This window comes from Pelobates fuscus, chromosome 2 (assembly GCF_036172605.1).
Source record: "Pelobates fuscus isolate aPelFus1 chromosome 2, aPelFus1.pri, whole genome shotgun sequence".
NCBI classification, from domain to species: domain Eukaryota; kingdom Metazoa; phylum Chordata; class Amphibia; order Anura; family Pelobatidae; genus Pelobates; species Pelobates fuscus.
In genome coordinates, this window is record NC_086318.1 from 161,513,149 (window position 1) to 161,527,717 (window position 14,569).

The 14,569-nt window shown below is 34.6% G+C and overlaps 1 protein-coding gene across 1 annotated transcript in view; it reads right to left on the reverse strand.

Annotated features, from left to right (window-relative positions):
• The window catches only part of CSMD1 (CUB and Sushi multiple domains 1), a 1,854,468-nt gene that overhangs the window by 298,476 nt on the left and 1,541,423 nt on the right, over positions 1-14,569 (reverse strand). Inside the window, exon 30 of the mRNA XM_063441118.1 lies at positions 8,057-8,251. Within this exon, the coding sequence (XP_063297188.1) occupies positions 8,057-8,251 (195 nt within the window). The remainder of the gene's footprint in view (positions 1-8,056; positions 8,252-14,569) is intronic.

Genomic DNA, 14,569 nt, shown 5'->3' on the forward strand with positions numbered 1-14,569 from the left:
GCGATCCTCTTCTGGGGGGCTGCCTGACAGCCCAGGCAGCCCCCCTCCGGCAAATGAGGCCCCCGGGGGCCATGTGATCGCTCTCAAAGAGCGATCACATGGCCCCCTATAGCTGGCTATGGATCTGCCAGCAGGGGGACTGTCTAAAATATCAGACAGTCCCCCTGCTGGTAGGAGGTGTTAAAAAAATAAAATAAACATATTATAAAATAAATTAAATGCATTTATATATATATAATATATGTATATATAATATATATACATATTATATATATGCAACGTCATACAAAGTGTATTTTAATACTAATATAAGTATATTAGTATTAAAATACACTTAGAATGACGTTACATATATATAATATGTATATATATTATATATATAATAGATCTACATATAAATATATTATATATATATATACGTATAATTAAAATAATAAATAAATAAAATAAAATAAATAAATAAAATATTGAAACAAAATTTAATATAAATTATATATCGATATGTAATTTCATTCTAACTGTATTTTGTTATTAATATATATATATTGGTAACAAAATACACTTAGAATGACATTCTATATATATCTATCTATATATAAAATACAAATAACCGCAAATATATATATATAGATAAATACATATAATTACATAAAAGATTACATTAGTATACACGTAGAATTTAAATACATATATATGTATATATATTAAAATTCTACATGTATATTTAAGTAATCTTTTAACATAATTATGTGATTTGATTAATTAAAATTTGATTGACATGCCTGACAACACAGGGAGAAAGTGCAGAGAATTTAATTCGCAAGCACTATATTTGACCCTGTAACTCTCCAAGACACCATAAAACCTGTACATAGGGGGTACTGTTTTACTCGGGAGACTTCGCTGAACTCAAATATTAGTGTTTCAAACTGGTAAATTGTATTACAACGATGATATTTTAAGTAAAAGTGAAGTTTTTTGCATTTTTTACAAACGAATGGCACTTTTATGGACTATATTATTGTTGTAATATGTTTTACTGTTTTAAAATACTAATATTTGTGTTTAGTGAAGTCTCCCGAGAATAACAGTACCCCCAATGTACAGGTTTTATGGTGTTTTGGAAAGTTAGAGAGTCACATATAAGGCTGCATTTAATTTTTTTCACATTGAAATTTGCCAGATTAGTTATGTTGCCTTTGAGAGCGTATGGTAGCCCAGGAATTTGAATTACTCCCATGATGGCATACCATTTGCAAAAGTAGACAACCCAAGGTATTGCAAGTGGGGTATTTCCAGTCTTTCTTAGTAGCCACTTAGTCACAAACACTGGCCAAATATTAGTTTTTTTGTTTTTTTCACACAAAAACAAATATGAACGCAAATTTTGGCCAGTGTTTGTGACTAAATGGCTACTAAAAAAGACTAAACATACCCCACTTTTAATACCTTGGCTTGTCTACTTTTTCAAATGGTATGCCATTATGGGGGTAATTCTCTTTCCTGGGCTACCACACCGTCTCAAAGGTAACATTACTAATCTGGCAAATTTCAATTTGAAAATGGAATGTTCTATATGTGACCCTGTAACTTTCCAAAACACCATAAAACCTGTTCATGGGGGGTACTGTTGTACTTGTGAGACATCGCTGATTACAAATATGTGCATTTTTTGCAGTATTATGACATTCACAGCTAAAATGGCAGACGGAAATACAAATTTAAAAAAAAATCTTATTTTCTCACATTTTTTTTTATTTTATTCATAATAAATTATGTTCCATATATGAATAGTTAATGATAGATTAAAGCCCTGTTTCTCCTGAACAAAATGATATATAATAAGTGTGGGTGCATATAATTTGAAAGAGGGGAACTACGGGTGAACAGTCATATAGCGCAAATTCCAGTTTTTGTTTATGTTTTGTTTTGATCAGAACGTGCACTATTGACTCCGTCCTGAAGGGGTTAAACCAGGAAGGATGAGTTCCTTGTCATCTACCTCATATAAGCCCCACCCCTACCTATCAAATTAAAAGTTACATCCTTGCATATTTCCCTACCTACTGCCCATAGCAAATGGTAAAAATTAATCTTGCCATCAACATCCTGATTTAATATGCGTAAAGTTATCTGTTTATACATATTTATTTTAGTGGTCAATGCATAATAAAACTATTATTTTTGCTTTGAGTAAAATATGTAATTGTAATACTCTACTCTTAATATATAATGCAAAATATTTGACCTTCATATTTAAATATAAAACTACTGCCAAATATATAGACATGTTAAACTCTTCTAAAAATTAGTTTTTATATTCGGCTAAAATGCTCAGAATGAGAAACTCCAGTGTTTTGGTTTTTGATGCTGGCGGACCTCATGAATTTAACAAAACGCTGAAATACCATGTATAACTCTAAAAACAGAGCTACACTTGGGTCACATTTTTTCTCTGTAATACTTCTCTAATTAAAATTAGATTTACTGCCGGGTAATGTTCTTCCAAAATGATACATCACTGTGCTTGGAACACCATTGTCATTTTGATTTTAAAAGCCAAAACAATATCTTCAGGAATAAAAACAGAAACAAACATTATGCAAATTACATTTGGAAGTCTCTCAATGAATTTAACCAAAAAAAAAAAAGACATTTCATTTCAACATGTATTTCATGCCCTATAACATGTAATGACTGACTGAGAAAATGTCTATTGCTGAAAATCCAGATGGAAAGTTTTGTTGGCTCAGATTTTGACATTTCCAATGTAAAATACATCAAAACTGCATGGGAAATGGCATATCACTCCATGGTATTGTAATTTTAGTTCAACAATATTCTACACTTGTCAAAAGCTGTGAGTTTACATTCTCCACATGCCAAAATGTGTATATATATATATATATATATATATTATTATTATTACATACACACACATATATATATATATATATATATATATATATATATATATATATATATGAAGATAGATTAGATGAGATAGATAAATATATATATATATATAGATAAATAAATATATATATATATATATTTAAGAATAAATGGACCAGAATAGATAAATAGGGTAGGTAGATTAGATAGAATAGATAGACAGATACTGTGAAATCCTGAGAACATACAATACTTCAATAATAAAATAGAAATAAAATAATTTATACAATCACAATAAACTATTTGACATTTTTTTTATGATGTCTGCACTATTCCTCAATAATATTATTCTGCCATATTGTACATTTCATGGAAGGCATATTTTCCCAAGCTGCCAGGGACTTGAGAGGCAACCACTATTCATAGAAACATAGAATGTGACAGCAGATAAGAACCATTTGGCCCATCTAGTCTGCCCAATATTTCCAAATACTTGTAATTAGTCCCTGGCATTATCTAAGTCTAGGATAGCCTTATGCCTATCCCACGCATGCTTAAACTCCCTCACTGTGTTAACCTCTACCACTTCATCTGGAAGGCTATTCCATGCATCCACTATCCTCTCAGTAAAATAATACTTCCTGAAATTACTTTTAAACCATTGCCCCTCTAATTTAAGACTATGTCCTCTTGTTGTTGTAGTTCTCCTTCTTTTAAATATAGTCTTCTCCTTTACTGTGTTGATTCCCTTTATGTATTTAAATGTTTCTATCATATCCCCCCTGTCTTGTCTTTCCTCCAAGCTATACATGTTAAGTTCCTTTAGCCTTTCCTGGTAAGTTTTATCCTGCAATCCATGAACCAGTTTTGTAGCCCTTCTCTGAACTCTCTCTAAAGTATCAATATCCTTCTGAAGATATGGTCTCCAGCACTGCATAAAATATTTCAAGTGAGGTCTCACCAGTGTTCTGTTCAATGCATGATCACTTCTCTCTTTTTTACTGCAAATACCTCTCCCTATACAACCAAGCATTCTACTAGCAATTCCAGCTGCTCTATTACATTGTCTTCCCACCTTTAAGTCATCTGAAATAATTACTCCTAAATCCCTTTCCTTAGATGTTGAGGTTAGTAGGGTATCAAATATCCTATACTCTGCCCTTCAGTTTTTATGTACAAGGTGCATTATCTTGCACTTACCCACATTAAATGTCAGTTGCCACAGCTTTGACCATTTTTCTAATTTTTCTAATTTTTCTAAATCATTAGCGATTTGGCTTATCCCTCCTGGAACATCAACCCTGTTGCAAATTTTAGTATCATCAGCAAAAAGACCTTCTGCAATATCACTAATAAAAATATTAATGGATCCAAGTACAGATCCCTGAGGTACCCCACTGGTAACTAGACCTTGCTTCAAATATACTCCGTTGACTACAACCCTCTGTTGCCTGTCATTTAGCCACTGCCTAACCCATTCAACAATATTGGAATCCAAACTTAAAGATTGCAGTTTATTAATGAGCCTTCTATGTGGAACAGTGTCAAAATCCTTACTGAAATCTAGGTAAGCAATGTCTACTGCATCACCCTGATCTATTATTTTAGTTACCCAATCAAATAAAATCAATTAGATTAGTTTGGCGTGATCTCCCTGAAGTAAACCCATGTTGTCTCTGATCTTGAAATCCATGTGATTTTAGATGTTCAACAATCCTATCCTTTAACATGGTTTCCATCATTTTCCCAACTACTGACTGGCCTATAGTTGCCTGACTCCTCCCTGCTACCTTTCTGCTACCTTTCTTGTGAATGGATACAACATTAGCTAATTTCCAATCTTCTGGGACTACTCCTGTTAACAATGATTGGTTAAATAAATCCGTTAATGGTTTTGCTAGTACACCACTAAGTTATTTTAATAACTTTGGGTGTATCGCATCAGGCCACATCGACTTATTTGTCTTTACTTTGACAGTTGAAATAGAACCTCTTCTTCTGTTAACTCACATGTAGCAAATTACTAATGTGTGCTTTTTTCCTAACTGAGGCCCCTTTCCTTCTTTTTCATCTGTAAATACTGAACAAAAATAGTCATTCAGGCAATCAGCTAGACCTTTATCCTCTTCTACATACATTCCTTCTTTTGTTTTTAATCTAACTAAGCCTTGTTTTACTTTCCTTTTCTCATTCATGTATCTAAAAAAAAAATGTTTTATCCCCCTTTTTTATTGACGGTGCAATTTTCTCTTCTGTTAGTGCTTTGGAGCCTTTTATAACTTGCTTAGCCTCTTTCTGCCTAATCTTATAGATCTGTCTGTCTTCCTCACTCTGTGTTTTTGTATAATTACTAAATGCTAACTTTTAGTTTTTTACTATTTTGGCCACATTTGCAGAGTACCACAGTGGTTTCTTAAATTTTTTGCTTTTACTGACAAGCCTAATGCAATTTTCTGTTGCCTTCAGCAGTGCAACTTTTATATAATCCCATTTCTCCTGGACTCCATTTAAACTGCTCCAGTCTGACAAGGACTCCTTTATGCATATTATAATTTTAGAAAAGTCTGTTTTTCTAAAGTCTAAAATTGTTTTTGTGTGGTGTGACTCAGTCACGGTTCTTACATTAAACCACACTTACTGATGATCACTGGATCCTAAACTTTCACATACAGTAATATCTGATACCAAATCTCCATTTGTTAACACTAAATCTAGTATGGCCTCCTTACGAGTTGGTTCCTCAATGAGTTGCAATTCAAAGATGCCATTAATTTTTGCCCTCTTCCATTAGTCATTTACTTATTGAGTTGGTGGGGAAAGAGAGAAACCAATCAATAAGGGGAGAGGAATTATATACTTCTTTCAATGTAACAATATGGTTTATAATGAGTGTTTTTATTATGTTTACACAACTCTTCCTAAATTATAATTTTCAAAATTCAAACTAGTACATATTCAATAAAAAAAGTTTCCATTCCATAGAGGGAGAGAAAAGAGAAACATTCTGTCTGTCATGGTCCTTACTGATATATATGGTATTCTTGTAATTATGGGGTAGAGTCCCAATTTAAATTCATATCACACATATGACAAAGGATATGATGATGCATTTCCATTAGTTTCATTCTGGAAACAGAGGTTATTTCTGACTCTAGCATAATATCTTACCCTTCTCCAATCATTATATAAATGAGAGGAATTAATCAGAGAGAGTAGAGTCAATAGGATAATAGAGAGAGACACTAAAGGTAGTGCAAAAGAACGGGGAATAACCCCTAAATTGCTAACTAGAAATGGGGAAAATGTAATAAAAAGAAAAATAACACATAAAAACTACCAACAGGTTTGTCTCTAACTAAGAGTGTTATAGAATTAGTGCTGAAATTAAAACTTAAAGGGACACTATAGTCACCAGAACAACTACAGCTTATTGAATTTGTTCTGGTGAGTAGAATCATTACCTTCAGACGTTTTGCTGTAAACACTGTCTTTTCAGAGAAAATGCAGTGTTTACATTACAGCCTAGTGATAACTTCACTAGCCACTTCTCAGACGGCTGTTAGAGATCCTTCCTGAGTCATGGCTGCCTAAAATGCATCCAAACATTCAGTATCTCCTCCCTCTGCATGCAGACACTGAACTTTCCTTATAGAGATTCATTGATTCAATTCAGCTCTATGAGGACATGCTGATTGGACAGGGCTGTGTTTGAATCATGCTGGCTCTGCCCCTGATCTGCCTTTTTGTCAGTCTTAGCCAATCCTATAAGGAAGCATTGCGATTGGATCAGGCTACCACTACTGCTGAGGTCAGCAGGCAGTGGTGGGCAGGTCTAATGGAAACAGGAACAGAGCCAGCAGCTCCAGACTTGAATACAGTAAGATTTCTATATTTAGGGAGGCATGAGGGGCTCAGGGTGGCTAGATGGTGGTTTTAACCCTATGGGGTCAGGAATACATGTTTGTGTTCCTGACCCTATAGTGCTCCTTTAACTTTTAATCTCATTTAGATATAAAAATTAATAAATCTTGTAATAGAAGATTGGATAAAATCGAAATCAAACAAGACATGCAGTCCTTCCTGTGTAATATGGTACTGAGCAGTGTGGCAACAAAATAACATTGACTATTGCTAAAAATGATACTGAACAAATTGATATAATATAATATAATTGACACACTGACAGAAGAGAGGTGTTGCAAGGTTTTTGTTGTTTGAAAGTACCAATATCTATAAAAATTTGTCCTTTTTGTAAAATAAAAAGAGGACACACTCTTTACACATCAAGTACTTCAGCAAGCTAAAGTGCTTTAGGGATTAGAAGTGTCTCTTTGGTTACTGGATCAAATCTAGGAATATATATATATATATATATATCAAACGATAAAGTGGAGCACTCAGAAAGGACTTTTCAATCGTGAATTTATTGTTATAAAAAAACGCTTACATCATCTGTTTCGACGTTTCGACCCCTCAGGGTCTTTATCTTGATAAAGACCCTGAGGGGTCGAAACGTCGAAACAGATGATGTAAGCATTTTTTTATAACAATAAATTCACGATTGAAAAGTCCTTTCTGAGTGCTCCACTTTATCGTTTGATATATTCCTGGACGCTGGATGCACCAAAGGCAGGATACATTGGAGTAATTTGCAGGGGTGAGTGCCTAAATTATCCCTTTTTTGTATATATATATATATATATATATATATATATATATATATATATATATATATATCTTTCGTTTTCAAGCAAGTCCTTTAGTATCAATGCCATTATTACCAAACTCTTGCCAATATGCTTTGTATCACTCGGGTTGGAATAACATTATACTTGTATACAAATAAAATGATTTTTATTATATCCTTGATAAGATCCAAATAGTTTGAACACATAAATAACCATAGCATCAGAATCTATTACATATCCACAAGAAAAGATTTTATATTTACTTAATTCTAACCACTAGAGGGGAGCAGCCACATACACAGTGAATACAGCTCTTATTTAGCTTCTACAGATTGAAAAATAAGCATAACATATGCCAAGAATGAGATGTTTAGAGCAAAGAAAATGTTGTATACTGTCCATTAAAATATAATTTCTCCAGAGTTGTATTTTCAAATAATTGTAATGGAATGAGAGGCTAATTTTAAACATACCATTACAGGATGGTAAAATCCTATTCCATGCAGGCTTGGCATCTGAACCAATAACACAGGTTATTGTTGCAGGTTCAATAACTTTGTAGCCTGGGTCACACTGATAAGTTATTGTAGATCCAAGCTTAAAATCTGTTCCTATACGAGACCCGTTCATAATGTTCCCTGGATCAAAACACGCTTCCCGTGGTTTTTCTGTAGAAGGAAAAAATAATTAAATTTTTTTTAGTCATTTTATAACACAAATTGAATGTGTTAAAATATAAACATCTGCAATACAATTATATTTGTTTTAAAAGGACAATATACTATAAACACAGTTACAAGATATTTATAATAAAATTAGTATGAGAAGTCCTTCTTAATCCTTGTAAATTATACAATTTAAAAACAAAAGCAAATCATACATATTCACATGATATTGCGATCATACATGTTCAACAATTGCTATGCATGTAACTAATCAAATATATATATATATATATATATATATATATATATATATATATATATATATATATATACACACACACACACTGAATGCTAAATGAATACTCTAAACACCATAGTTGTTTTTGGCATGGTGTCAAGAGTATCCTGGCACAGTTCCATGGTAGAATGTCAAGGTAAGCTGATATGACACTCTTTTGATAATGTTAGGTGCCCCAGTCATTCCAGTCTACACTAATATGCAGACTAAAAAGTAGATGTTAGTGCAGTAGCAAATGAGTTACATTTTTGGAACTGGCAAAGATCTGATATTTGATGCGACTTCTCTGTTGGCTAGAGTCATCATCCAAAGCCATCCAGTCAAGTGAGGAAACTTGCAAAACTGCACAAGTCTTTAAAATGTATGTCAAAAAGCTCTTTGGTATCTGCATAAGGTGTATAATAGTACACTGACAGTGAAATGATGACTGACGATAATAGTGGTTAATACCTGGCACAGCCATTGAAGATTATTAACAAGCAATCAAAGCAACTATGGGCAACATGGTTAGCATTGATTAATAGATAGAAATGCAGTAAGTCAGAAAACCTGCTAAAGTGGTTTCAAGAATAGTGCCAACAAAGCACTCTGATACTTTGAAGGTCATCATAATTCTTGTCAGCAGATTTTTTTTTCCATAATACCTGCCAAATCTTTGATATACTGCAGGTCAGTGGTGACCCTATAACTTATGGACTTATTGAGTTTTAAACTTATACTTTTAATTCTTTACTCATTGAGTGGTCACACCATGTTCAACACTTTAAACCTAAAGATATACACATTTTGGAAACAACTGCTTTAAAGAGGTCCCACTTCACCCCATGATGTGGTTACCCAATAACAACCCTATAATACAAGAAAAAACACAAGCCTGTCTATTATGGTGTCTAGGATCTGCCAGCCCACCAAATTTAATTAGTAGTCAGCTGTTAGACTATGCTGTAAATCCCACCTTGGATTGTAACCCACCTTGGTGAGAACACTTCATTTCCATTATTAAGGGCATCTGTACTTGTCTGACTACCTCAAAAAATATTTTTGAACTGGCCTACACTGCAATAGTGCAATAATATTTGGACAATGTCTTATTTTGTTTCCTTTTTTCTTTTCTTTCTCTATTTTTTTGTCAATTACAAGCTTTTATAGATTTTTTTTTCCCCTCTGATTAGGTCTCAAATAATTTTCCTTTTATTTTTGTGCACGTGCTTTAATATTTTTTGATGCTCTGCATACATGCCAGTACAAATTGACCTTAAAAATGCCTTATCAACTCCTCACCTATTGAAAACTTATATGAAAAATTGGATGGACGAGTTGGGGAGGCTGACTGAGCAACAGAGAAGACGGGTTTATGAAGAGACTGGAAAAAGCAAATTAAAACTACCTCAAAGCTCCACTAAACCTCACAAACTGCTGCCCTCACACATCAGAACTTATGGGGCACAAAAAACAAAAAATCTCACTACCCAGAGGGTACTAAAATGGCAGATATTAGGCTCTCATTCAAAAGACCTACTCCGCGGGTCATCCCTAAGATGGTGCCTGAATTGCTCAGTGACAAAGATTCCTCAGAGGAATCTCGTGATGGAGAAGAGACCCCTACATTTCCTTCGGTGGGGATCCCCTCAAATGACCCAGAGTCTGACAAGGATTCTTACCAGGCAAAAAAGAGGGACATTAAGAATCTCCTGCTAGATATGTGGAAGGTGTGGAAAGAGGACCTTGCAGAAACGCGCACAGAGCTGCGGAACCTCAACCAGAGAATGGTTGAGGTAGAAACAAAAGAAGTGGCCAGAGAACAGAGGCTGCAAACCACCCAAGACCACATGCAAGACCACTCTGAACAGGTTCAGGGACTTATCCAATTGATGACCGCGCTGGAGTCCAGGCAAAGAAGGAGGAACATCCGCCTCCGGGTCATTCCGAGTGGATTGGGTCGAAGCAATGCTTACCTTTCTCCAGTGCTTCCTAGCCTGAATGGGCATCAGAGGCAGCACAAACCCAGGATTATTAGTCTCAGCATTCAGGTTCTGCAAATCCACTGACGCCCCAGCAGACGCACCAAGAGACATGATTGAAGTGTCCAAAGATGGTCAGTACCGTCTGCCATCATGTCCAAATCCAGAGAACTGGGAAGTGTGGCTGGGCCATAGCCATATATGAAGATCTCCCATTTGCAGTGTTGGCGGTGAAGAGACAGCTGGCACCGGTGGCCAAATGGCTGAGAGATGCGACAATCAGATATGGTTGTGGGATAGACGGCTCCCTTTTGGTCCCGCAGGGGGATGGAGTACTCCCCCTATCCTCTCCCGAGAACCAGGAGACTTTCCTCCAGATGCTGAATGTGTCTGCACCAACCCCATTGAAAGCTCAGAAGATAGGGACCAGCGCACCGCGGTGATTCACAGTTCACCCTCTTCGATCACAGTCAAGATCCTGCATTGCCACCGAGCATAGGTTAGACACAATGCAGAGATGGTGACTCCATGATGCTTTAACAGCCCCTTAGAACACAGAGGGTCACGGAACTAGCATCCCTAAACTTATAAACCCTATATCTGTTATTTAAGCTGTTATTTTCTAAATGTTTTTATATGTTTCATATGTCTTACCTTACTTTCAGCAGTGTCTTGTACTATAACTTCTGTCCTATCCAGGCTGAGATGAGCCAATACTAATAGAAATGACGTGTCTTAATAGCTAGAATGCCTCCAAAAGCCTAAGGCTGGGGATGGTCTGCTATGAGTCTAAAGGTCCTCCTGATATATATGTATATGCATACTTCCATAGATTTATCTTTCTCAACATTTCATTTCCCCCCTACAGGACCTCCCCTGATACATTTGGCTAGTCATTTATTGTATACTTGATTGTGGGCAAAGTGTACTTAGAACAGATTTGCAAATCTACCAGTTCACCAATTCACTGTCTACTTCTCATGTTCCATTTTGATTTAATTTGTTGCATTTCTTTTTGCATAATCTGTAGTTTAACAATGTAAATGTATTCTTCTCAATCTGTAAGATCTTGGATATTTATGCACTGTCTATATTTGTACTATTCTGGACCTTCATTTCAACTGGTACACCAGAGAACACCAAGCCATGGGTCAAAAACACTGCGCTCCAATTATTTTGTAAAAATGCCAATGCAATATAAAAAGAATGTATCTCTGTGTGCAATATACCTACTTGATATACACCAAATCTTATAGGTGTGTGCAAGATTATTATTATTATCGCCATTTATATAGTGCTACAGATTCCGTAGAGCTTTACAATAATATTAGAGGGGTGTTTAACTATAAATAGGACAATGACAAGAAAACTTACAGAAACGATAGGTTGAAGAGAGCCCTGATACAAATTATCTATGCACTGTATAGTTTAACAATGATAAATCCCTCCCTCCTCTTTGATTGTTAGAATTAATGAGTGTTAGAAGTAATTTAAACTTGGTTCTGGTTATAATACGTTTCAATTAGCTTTTTAAATGAATTAATATTTTTCAATAAACGTTTAAAGTTATATATTAATTATGTTATATAATGTATAATAATAATATTTACAATTATACTAAATAATTTTGAATATCAAAATACTAAAATATTAACAAAAATCATTTTTATTAAATCTTGAAAAAGGATTTTTTCAAAATGTTTAATAAATCATATTAAATATCAAATTGAGGCCTTGGTTATTGTATGGGAGGAGGACATCGATGTCTGACCATTCCAGTTCTCTTGCAGTCATACATATGGACAGTTTAAAGCTATGCTATAAAAATATTTGCTGCTATTTAAACAAAATGGTGTGAATGTAAGGTAGTATGAGCCAAATTCTACCAGTGCATTGCAAAATAAAAGTAATACAAATATATACATGATTTTGAGAGGGCAGGTGCTAAATCCACCACTTCCAAACAATTTCAGTTGTTCTAGGCTTTACCGTGCTTAGCAAATTGATGAGCAATGACAGTGTTCTTACCTGAAATAGCTTGTCTGATCTATGTTACAGTTACTAAAGTAGTTCCAAGAATTTATGAGATTGCACTAAGCTATTTACCATTACTTCTCTACTATGAGGTAGGCATAATATTGGCCTAAAAATATACTAGCTCTAGATTGTGTACTGCATTGGTGATTTTACAAACAAAGTACAGTATTAATAATGCCTACTTACTGTAAAAAAATGCTTACAAAAAGAAAAACATCTAGAAACATAGAAACATAGAATGTGACGGCAGATAAGAACCATTCGGCCCATCTAGTCTGCCCAGTTTTCTAAATACTTTAATTAGTCCCTGGCCTTATCTTATAGTTAGGATAGCCTTATGCCTATCCCACGCATGCTTAAACTCCTTTACTGTGTTAACCTCTACCACTTCAGATGGAAGGCTATTCCATGCATCCACTATCCTCTCAGTAAAGTAATACTTCCTGGTATTATTTTTAAACCTTTGCCCCTCTAATTTAAGACTAGGTCCTCTTGTTGTGGTAGTTTTTCTTCTTTTAAATATAGTCTCCTCCTTTACTGTGTTGATTCCCTTTATGTATTTAAATGTTTCTATCATATCCCCCCTGTCTCGTCTTTCCTCCAAGCTATACATGTTAAGATCCTTTAACCTTTCCTGGTAAGTTTTATCCTGCAAAAAGGATGGCAAACTGCCACATGCAGTGCCTATGTGGATGTATGACTAACCCTGGTGTTTAATTCCTACAATTTAGTCCTAGAGATATTTGGAGGATCTATCAGGGAAGTGCACTTTAATTGCCCCCAGGTAACAATCTTCATCTGAGCGCAAAGCTTCAGGAGATGAAGGGGGAGAACAAGGGAAGTAAGTTAACACACACCTGCCTAGCTGGCCAGATCAGCCTAACACTAGCGATCAATGGAGTGACAGATGTCACAACCACATCACCCTCACATCCTGAATCTGAATAGATTGTAACAGGAAAGACAAACTAATTGTAATATAGGACTTGATAGACAAGCAGGAAGTAGATTTGCACATGTACCAGTGCTTCACATAAAGGAATTTGAAGCAAATAGTTATAACTTTAATAGCATGTTAATGGAAAGACTTGTCATTAATCAAATAGGCATGCATTTAGGATCTTGTTGAAGTTATATAGGACAGAAAACATAAAATCATCTGGAAATAGGATGCAAGCAGGTTGCCAAGTACAAAGCTGAAATCTTGGTTCACTCAAGCATTACCTTCACAGTTCTGTGATCGGTTACATCTCGGAAGCAAATTACCCCATAATTCACAGAGGATAGTATGATTCCTGACAAAACATTGGCTCATCAAGAACCTATCACCAAGTTAAGTTCATGGAATGCCAAAAAAGGACCACACTAACAATGACAAATTGTTCAAATAAAGGGAACATGATGCAAGCAAGAAAATGTCCTCTATCTAAACAGTTTGATACAGCATATGAAAATTAAATTCAACACCTAAGAAGCTATTGGGTAGTATATTGGATTCATACAGTTCTGTATATGTTTTTTTTTTACTTCCCTCTGCACCAAAGAAATGATAAATTGAATGAAATGTATATGTTTTGAATACAGAACAAAATATAGCAGTATATGGTGATAAGCAGACAATGCTCTGTAAACATTAAGTTAAAAAAAGGGATAAAAACTTTAATATTAATTAACAGGAAACTCTATTCTCAAAGTTTCATATAGTTTTTTTCAACAGAACAATAGCATGTCCATATTCACAGACCATGAGTGGGGGAAAGAATCAGTAGTATACGTTCAGTGTTTGGTAAATATCATTATTATAATAGCTCCAACATATTCCGCAATACTTTACAATTATAGAATGGGAACATTAGACAACAAATAATTGACATACAAAAATTCCCAGAGAAAAGAGGCGAAGAAAGCCCTGATTAAACTAACTTACAATCTATGAGTAAATATGTGAATGCTAAATTTTATTTAGAATTTAAAAAATAATAATAATATAATTAATAATTTTAAACAAGACCATGAATAGTGATC